The sequence below is a fragment of the Gavialis gangeticus genome, unplaced genomic scaffold (assembly GCF_001723915.1).
Source record: "Gavialis gangeticus isolate Ggan-Ray unplaced genomic scaffold, GavGan_comp1, whole genome shotgun sequence".
Taxonomy (NCBI): domain Eukaryota; kingdom Metazoa; phylum Chordata; order Crocodylia; family Gavialidae; genus Gavialis; species Gavialis gangeticus.
The window spans coordinates 3,350,156-3,359,379 of record NW_017729034.1 but is presented as its reverse complement, the minus strand read 5'-3'; the positions used below and the strand labels follow the sequence as shown (position 1 = coordinate 3,359,379).

At 52.6% G+C, this 9,224-nt stretch overlaps 1 protein-coding gene across 1 annotated transcript in view; it reads right to left on the bottom strand.

Annotated features, from left to right (window-relative positions):
• Positions 1 to 3,061, bottom strand: part of GTPBP8 (GTP binding protein 8 (putative)) — a 25,215-nt gene extending 22,154 nt beyond the window's left edge. The window contains exons 1-2 of the mRNA XM_019527563.1: positions 2,982 to 3,061; positions 717 to 1,088 (exon numbers count right to left, since the gene is read on the bottom strand). Of these exons, the coding sequence (XP_019383108.1) occupies positions 717 to 1,049 (333 nt within the window). The 5' untranslated portion in view covers positions 1,050 to 1,088; positions 2,982 to 3,061. The remainder of the gene's footprint in view (positions 1 to 716; positions 1,089 to 2,981) is intronic.
• Positions 3,062 to 9,224: the final 6,163 nt, after the last annotated feature.

The following is a 9,224-nucleotide window of genomic DNA, read 5'->3' as shown; positions in this document are numbered from 1 at the left end:
CCAGACAAGTACCTCAGATAAACAATGGGTCTCATCCAAGCAGTCCCTGGATCTCTCTCATACATATGTATGTAAACACCTTCAGAAGAAGCCAAGAGAGACACAGAACCTGATGCCTCAATGGCACAGAAATTGCAAGGGGTGCCCTAACTGTGGGGGTTGATCATTTTGTTCCCTTCAGAAGGGGCCTGAAAGTTCTAGGACCCAGTGCAGGGAATGGGGATCTAGCACGGCGGATGGGAAGTCAACCCAGCTGGGCTGATTCCCTGTTCCCTGCTGGATCTTGCGCTGGGGATGGAAAGTCAGCCCAGCTGGACTGACTTTCCATCCCCAGCCTATGGTCGAAACATTTCGACTTCTGAAACGTTTCAACTAGCCTCAGTTTTTTCAAGGCTATTTCAATGGCCTTTGTTTCGTTCCGATTTTGCTGTTTCAACCTCAAAATTGCGTGAAACACGGTTAAAATGAAAAGGCCGGTGAAATTTTGCACAGCCCTACTTACTACAGACTTATGCTGGCAGGTTCCTTGGATTTTTGCAGAGGGCTGGGACTGCACTGAGACATTCTTCTTTGCCTCTGCCTAGCCAAGGAATTACCAAAACGAATGTAACTAGAGCCCAAGAATTCAAGGAAAGAAAAAATGTTACACTGGGGGAACTTCCAAGTTTCTCTTGACAGTAGCTGTAGAAGCAAGGCCTGCTTTTTAATGCCCTGACCTCAGGCTGTGACAGTAGTGGAACGTGATCCATGCGGATGGCAGAACTGAAATAATCAATCATGTGGTCTTTTGAGGGTCTGAAAAGCAACTCTGCCCACTGGATGTAATCCAGGCTGGGGTTGAAGATCCGGAAGTTTTCAGTGTTCACACCGGACACAAGATATCTCTCCAGATCCTGGAGGGGGAAAGTCAGTTTAGTGAGTGTTTTATGATCCATCCGCAGTATGTTCGCAAACGAAGCTTTTTCTGGCAAGCTCTTCCAGGTTGCAGCATATCTCCGTAGCAGCCAGTTTGCCTCAAAAAGTTTCCTTGTCTTCTGCAGGTAGAACATCTCTGCGTGCTCTGCTTTGACTCCCACAAGCTCATCAGCCTACAAGTAGCAGAAAAATTATTAATGAGCACAATGAGGTAATTAGCCATGTTAGTTTGAACTCAGGCAGAAGGCAGGGTACAGATACACCTTATAGACTAACTAAATCAACCTCTAAATCTCTGATACAGTTAGTGTATAATGTGTATCCCTACCCTGCCTTCTGCCAATCTTTACCAAGTTAGCCCACTATCTTAACCAAAGACAGATTCTTAAAGACTTGTCTGCACATAAAGTTATTTTTGAATAGCTGCCCATGTGGCCACTCGTACTGAAATAATGGCATGTCCACCTGGTTCTGCAGAAGCAGCTGCCGTACTTTTAAATTCTCACCCTACATTAATTCAAATGCAGGATTAATCCTAAAACCCTTCCAGTGTAGACAAGCCCTTGCTCAAGACTGGTGTCTCATGTTCAGAGCTCTAATCAGTGGAAAGCTTCAAAAAAAGAAAAACAAAAGATCTGCCTGAAGGAAATGACCTATCAACATCACATGATCAGGGCAGCCTAGTGACTATAGCCAGCAGCCCATGACATGATGCTGCTAGCAGGCCATCCACCTATCGTGGACTCCTCAGCCTCCTTTACAGGTGGGTCATGCCACAGGAAGCCACTTTAACTGCTCTGCCATCACCACCCTGAAGGGGTCTGCAATGAGGGGTATAGTTGGGGAGAAGTAGGGCTAGAAGGGATCTCCAAACCGCCTCATCTAGTCCAACCCTTTGCCTGAGGCAAGATCATCCCTATCCAAGCCTTCCCATGCAACCCTAATCCATGCTCTACATAAGACTACTGTCAGCCCTGACACAACATAGACCTAACACCCCAACCTGCCACAGGTAAAGTAGAGGAACTGTGACAACCTGCTTCTATGAAATGCAGTCAGTATATGCTCAACAGGTCATGGGTAGATGGCCATGTACCCTAAGCTACAGAGAAAGGCAAACCCCTACCCCCACCATCTGTATCAGTTTGACCATGGGGTAAAATTCCTTCCTGACCCCAAATACAGAGATTGGTCAGACCCTGAGTGAAGGGGCAAGACCCTCTAGCCAGAATCCTCCAACTTCGCTCTTAATAGAATCGGCACACCCCAGCTGAAGCTTTAAAACACCCACCAAACACATACAACAGAAAATACTTGCCTAATAATAAAGGGGAAGCCTACTGTCATGCCAGGCACTGTGCAGCAAGAGAAAGAAAAACCCTGAGTCTGGGGCAGACTAGGCCAGGGGCTCTCATCCTTGTTAGACTTCAGCCTCCCCACTTGGAAAGTGCCAGCTCTTGGCTTCCACTTGTTTTCTTCTCCTTGACCAGGGAAAAACAGGGGAGCTGCTCCTCTGGGGCACAGAGCCCACAGCGGGTCAGAACGCTGTTGACACTGGGGGTTATTTGGAACCTTTGGGTTTACATGGCCGATCATGGGGCAACACTGTATGGGCGCTGCCGCGCCTGGGAGAGGATCTCGGGAAACCCGGTTGTTTACAGCAACCTTCAGCTCCCTGACGAGGGTCCAAAGAGGATGGAGCTGGACTGTTCTCAGTGGTGAGAAATCACGGAAGAAGGAGCAATGGGCTCAAGTTGCAGCAAGGGGGGGTTGGGGTGGATATTAGAAAGAACGTTCTCACTGGAAGAGGCTACCCAGAGAGGTGGTGGGATCTCCTCCCTTGGAGGTTCGTAAGACAAGGGAAAACAAAGCCCTGTTAGGGTTGATATAGCTGGCGCAGGGCCTGCATGAGACACCCGCTGACGGCCCTCCCAACCCTCCTTTGCTACGATGCGCTCCCTATGCCGCTCCGAGCATCGGGAGCGCACAGCCAGGGACGCGCGAGCAGGGGGCTAAGCTGGGCCTCCACGCGTGCCCGGCAGCGCGACCTCCCACCTAACACTCACCTCCGCCCGCGGCCTCAGCTCCGCCCTCCACCGCTTCGCGTGCCGGGGGGGGCGGTGCCCGTAGGCGGGGGTGGGCTCGGGCCTCGGCCCGCTCCGGAACTGGCGGAGGCTGGGCTCCTCCGCGCGCCGGACAGCGGAGGTATTTGCCGCTCGGACGGTCTTGTGCTTCTCTCCCTCCCCTCGTAAGCTGGCCCCAGCGGGGCGCCGGCTCTCCGAGTCTCCTCGATGCCGGCGCCTTCCTCCTCAGCGCGGCCCTGGGTTCCCTCCGCTTTCCCTCTGGAGGGGGCAAAGCTGCGCCAGGCCTCGCTTCGCCTCTCCTCTCCTCTCCTCTCCTCTTTTCTTTGGGAGGGAAAAAAAACCCCTTTAAAAGGGTTTGTAGCTTCTGGGAACATTGGTGTGGGCCTGGGGAGGCGCGGGGCTGCCTCCTATCTTGATGTTTGCACCAGCTTCTGCCTGCCCGTGTTTTCCTAGCCCTTATCCAGTCACATCTCTGAGCAGAGTTTTGCTGGGTGGTGTCCACTGGCTCCTCCGACTCGTTTGAGGGCCAGTGTGCCCTACTCCTTGTTTCCCACCCCCCAAGCACTTGTTATCAACCTCTGACCCAAGCTGCCTTCCCTGTTATTGTTTCAAGTTGTCCCAAGAGCTCAGTTGATGCACACCTGATAGTCCCATTCCCCCATCCCGTGGTTAGAGGAGGTTACGGTTCTGTGGGCTATGCCCAGGATCTTCCCATGTATCGTACCAGCCTGCCTCCCTGTGCACCCAGCCTGGACAGTACACAGGGAAGGAGGAGCTTGTTCCCTCTGCTTTCCTCCTTGTTCAGGGTGTTAGCCCCCCACATCACTTGCTACAGGCCACGTATACCCCACTCCAGCGACAGAAGTTTTAGTTTCCTACTGAGCTTTTCCTTGGTGCTGGTCACTGGAGAATCCACGTGTTTCACAAGCATGAATGAACGTGTCCTTACCGCATCTTTCTGAGTCAGTGGGGGTATGAGCTCCATGGTGCAGATGGTGGGGCCTGAGGACCAAGCTGAAAACGTGAGAGAGGGTCTTCAGAAACAAAGGCACGGGAGAAGAACCTGGGTGTATTTGTCAAGTATGAATGCACAGGATGACTAGACAAGATGACTCTGAGTCCACAGTGGAATGTGGCTATGATCCTAGGATGCAGCAGAGGTATCTTTGGTAGCGATCGAGAACATCACTACGCTCGTGCCAGATATTTGTACGAATTTTGTGATCCTAGGGTGTCACAGAGCTGTTTTCCATAGTGAGTTAGGAATTTTGACAGCAGCGCAAAGGCTTTCAGATAGGTGGTTTTTAAGACACTTGCAGAAATAAGTACAGGGCTGTCAATCACAGTGGTAATTTCTCCAGCTCCTACTTTGCCCAGCCCTCCAGGGAGGCACGTGACTGGAGCCTCACAAACAGAACACACAACCAGGCATGCTTCTAGGTCTAGCACGCAAGTTAGCGCAGGAGTTTGCACAGGAGGGCAGGCAGGAGGGGCATGAGGCTCCAGGCAGGGAGCCTGAAGGGAATGGTCTGCACAGTAGTAGCCCAGACCACATGGTGTTTCGGGATGCATTGCATCCCGAAGCTCCACCCTGCACCTGGACCCCCCTGCTCTGGTACTACCGGGGTCTCCACCCAAACAAAGCCCATGTTTCCAGCCTCTACCTAAATGGAGCCTGCAGTCCCTGCCCTGACCTGGGCAGGACCTCTGACCCCAGGCTTCACTCAGATGGAGCCCTTGGCTTCCTGTGGAGGCTGCCTGGCACAGATGCAGGCAGCTGGGTCTGGGAGCACTGACACCTCCCCTTGTGGGATGTGCTCAGCAATAGAGGCCCTGGAGTACCAGATAAGGGAACTCCAGGCAATGGTGCAATGGCTGCGAGCCACTAGAGATGCAGAACAGTAACTGGACACCCACTTCCAGGTACTCCACTCAACAACTGACAATGCCTTGACAGAAATAGAGAGCTACCGTGAGGTCCAATCAGGGGTTGCCTGGACGGAGGTAGTCTCTGGCTGTAGGAGGCACTGCACCAGGGAGACCATTCCCCTGGAGCTCCACAACTGTTTTGAACCCCTCACACTAGTTGAACCAGCCAAACTTCCAGCCCCAGCATATGAGGAAGGAGGGCCATGAGCAACTGCGCCCAGAACAAGATGCAGAGTAGTTGTGGTGGGCAATTCGCTCCTGAGGGGGACAGAGGGTGTGATCTGTCCCCTCGACCCTGTAGCCCGTGAGGTTTGCTACCTCCCTGTGACTTGTTTCCATGATGTGACTGAGAGGATCCCCAAATTCTTCCAGCCCTCAGACCACAATCTCATGCTACTCGTTCACATGGGCACAAATGACATGGCGTGGAGCAATCCTGGCTAGGTCATGCATGATGACTACAGGGCTCTCGGGGCTGGGCTCAATGGTCTAGGGGCTCAGGTACTTTTTTCCTCGATCCTCACAATCACGGGTCATGGGCCCTGGAGGGATAGGTGCATTAGTGAGGTGAACAGAAAACTTCAGCAATGGTGCCATTGTGAGGGGCTTGGCTAAGATTGCTTGGGGACGGGCAGTCAATCAACAGTTCTAGCCCAGGTCATGCCAATCACAATAGTAACAGTTTAGGTAGCCCAAGGGAACCCATTCTGAAGAGAGCCCAAGGAAAGGTCACATCCCTTCACATAAGAAAGCCTAGGGCTTCCCATGGCAGACTCAACTGCCTGTACATGAATGCCAGAAGCTTGGGTAACAAGCAAGAGGAGCTGGCCCTTCTCCTGACCAATAAATTTTATGACCTTGTAGGGACAACAGAGACCTGGTGGGATTCCTCCTATGACTGGTTGGTAGGTATAGAAGGCTATACCCTCTACAGGAGAGATTGTGTTGGGAAGAGGGGTGGGAGTGTAGCTCTCTATGTCAAGGAGCAGTACACTTCCCTTCAAACTAAGTTCACTAACTATGGAGGGTGCCTTGAGACTCTCTGGGTTAAAATACGGGGGAGAGTATGGGGAAGGGGATATACTTGTAGGAGTCTGTTACAGACCTCCTAACCAAGAAGATCTAGATCTCGAATTCAATAGGGAACTGGCCGAGGCTGCACGTTCCCGATGTATGATCATCATGGGAGACTTCAACCTCCCTGACATCTTGTGGGAAGAGCACATGGCCAGGTCTGACTGGTCATGAAACTTCCTCACCTGCACTGATGACCTGTATCTAATGCAAGAGGTCTACGGGCCAACTAGGGGAGAGGCACTGCTAGATTTGGTTCTGGCCAAAGGTGTTGATCTGGTGAGTGCCCTGAGGATTGAGGGCAAGCTTGGTGATAGCGACCATGATTTGATTACTTTCTCTGTCCAACACAGGGTGGGCAAATCCCTCAGTAAAACAGAAATCCTCAACTTTGGGAAGGTTGACTTCCACAACCAGGAGACTGGTCAGTCAGACACTAAGAAACCGTGGCCTTCTAGAAAGGGGAGTCCATGAGGAATGGTTGTTCCTAAAGAACTCAGTCCTCAAAGTGCGAGGGAAGTCCATCCCATCCTGCAAGAAATGCAGTCAGAGGGCAGGGAAGCCCCCTTGGCTCAACAGGGAATTTCTGGGTCTCCTGAAACAAAAAAGAGAAGTCTACACCAGATGGAAAACTGGAATCATCACCAAGGAGGACTATCTAGCACAAGCCCATACCTGTAGGGAATGGCCCAGAAAAGCCAAGGCAGCAACTGAACTCAGGCTAGCCATGGGAATCAAGGATAACAAAAAGTCTTTCTTCAGATATGTGGGAAGTTGGAGGAAGAACAAAAGCAACATTGGCCCCCTGTGAGATCAAATGGGGCAGCTGACATCTGACACCCAAGAAAAAGCTGATTTCCTAAACCAGGGATGGGCAAAATACAGCCCACAGGCCAGCTGTGGCCCACCAGGCCATTCTATCCTGCCCATGGGGACCCTTAAAAATGTAGAAAATTTATATTTATCTGCCCCTAGTTCTATCAAAGATGACAGGAGACAGGGGCAGTAGGACCCAGGGTAGGCCCCGGCAGGCTCCTGCAACAGCAGGCCCCCCTGCCCTTCCCCCGCCCCAGCAGGAGAACAAGCGGGTGCTCAGAGCAGGGGAAAAGCAGCCTCCCCCACCTTGTGGCCAGCGCTTCCTGCTGCATCCGCTCGCTGCCTGCGGGGGGGGTGTCCTGCCTCTCCGCTGCATCACCACTGCCCTGTGGGGCTGCGGTGGCAACGGAAAGCTGACACAGGTAGCCCTGCACAGCTCCAAGAGGCTTCAGCATGGGGCACTGGCTACGGGGAAGGGAAATGGTTGCTTTTCCCCCATGCTGAGCACCAGCTTGTTCCTCAGAAGTTGCTGCTCGGTGTGGAGGAAAGTGGACCCCTCACTCACCGCTGCCAGGCAGCATTTGCTGCGGCCACCCACCCAGAGCCCATGCCATGCTAGGCTGTGGTACAGCTGCTTCACCACCACCTGTGTGCTGCCCAGTGTGGCAACAGCGGAGCAGCCGCTGGGCAGCACAGAGGCAGCGGTGAAGCAGCCGCACCACAGCTTAGCAAGGCGTGGGCTCCGGCCAGGTGGCTGCAGCAAACACTGCCTGGTGGCAGTGAGTGGTGGGGCTGCTTTCTTTCATACTGAGCAGCAGCTTTTGCTGAGCTGCTGCTGCCACACTTAAGCCCCGATGGGCAAGCCCGGAGCTGGCATAGGGCCCAGGCTAGCAGCAGCAGCAGCAGCAGCAGGAAATGAGCTGGTGCATTGGTGTGGGGGGGAAAAATGGCCGCTCCTTTTCCATGTGGCCAGCACCCCATGCTGAAGCTGCTCAGAGGCCGCACAGGGCTGCCTGTGCCTGCTCTCCATTGCCACTGCCCCGCTGCCCCACAGGGTAGTGGTGATGTGGCGGAGAGGCAGGACAGCCCTCACCGGCTGTGAGCTGCTGCCAGCTCCCCCCTCTCCCTGCTGTTGCAGCCCAGCCTGGCTCCCCAGACTCCGGCCAGCCCATGACCCATGCGCCAACTGCCCAGCTCCTGCCCTAGGATGCTCTTGCTTGCTTCCTTTCCCCTCCAGCTGCTTTCCCCACCTTCCTGCCCAGCCACTCTGCCCTACATGGCTCCCATACCCACAACCATGCCCACACACACACATCCCCACAAACCCCCATATGCAGTCACTTCTGCATATACACTAAAAATGCCCACAAATCAGGACAAAAATATATATTTTTAATTACATTAAAATATATTACTATGGGTGTTTTATTTTTAGTATGTAATTTGTTTTTCTTTCCCCTAAGATGGCAAACCCTCTTCCCCAAAGGAGTACTTCCAGGGGCAAGGAGAGAGATGTCCAGTGGCAAAGGTCAGAGGTTAGGGGCAGGACTTCCAGCCCCAAGATGGTGACCAGGGGGCGGGACACCTGCCATGCAGCACTCGGCAGCTTGACAAAACTTGGTAAGCGGCCCTCCGCTCGAAATAATTGCCTGCCCCTGCTCTAATGTCAATGAAATCTGTGAAATCCTTTGTGAGTGCTTTTGTGATGTGTGTCAGCAATTACAACATCATAGAGCAGAAGTGTGGTGCTGGTAAACTGTAGGAGTAGAAAGAGGTTTTCTTTTTCCAGTCAGAGATGAGAGATGAATGAAGATTTAGGAGGCCACCTGGAGGTTTCTGCTAATGCTCTGTGGTAACATAACTACCTTCTGGATAGTCACGGTGGATCCAGGAACCAGAAACCGCACGGCTTACCTAATATTTTTAATCAGCTTGAGGAGTGACTTCACATACATGAACTTTTTGCATGTAAAAGGATCCATCAATCAAGGTAGCTAATGGCTGGATTGACTGTGCAACAGCAGCAGAGCAAGCTGGTCACACACATACATGTGTATCACTTGCCAGTGTCCCATGACCATGCTCTGCAGGGCCAATTCCAAGGGTAACAGTGGAGTTCAAACCATACAGCCCCTCCAGACCTTTGCTTCTCCCATGGGGTCATAGTTAGGGCCACCTGCTGTAGGGGGTATACTGCGGACAGACATTCCCAGGGAACTCAGGGGTATTTCAGAATTGTGCAGAGGCCACCAAGGAGCTATCACATGGCAGCAACTACTCATCACAACCAGCCACACTTGACTTGACCTTCAACCCTCTTTTAGTTTTCACTCTCCGATTCATTTTGGTCTCCTGACCAAGACAGCTTTTTCCTTCAGTTGGTTGGATATCTAGCAGTATACCCCC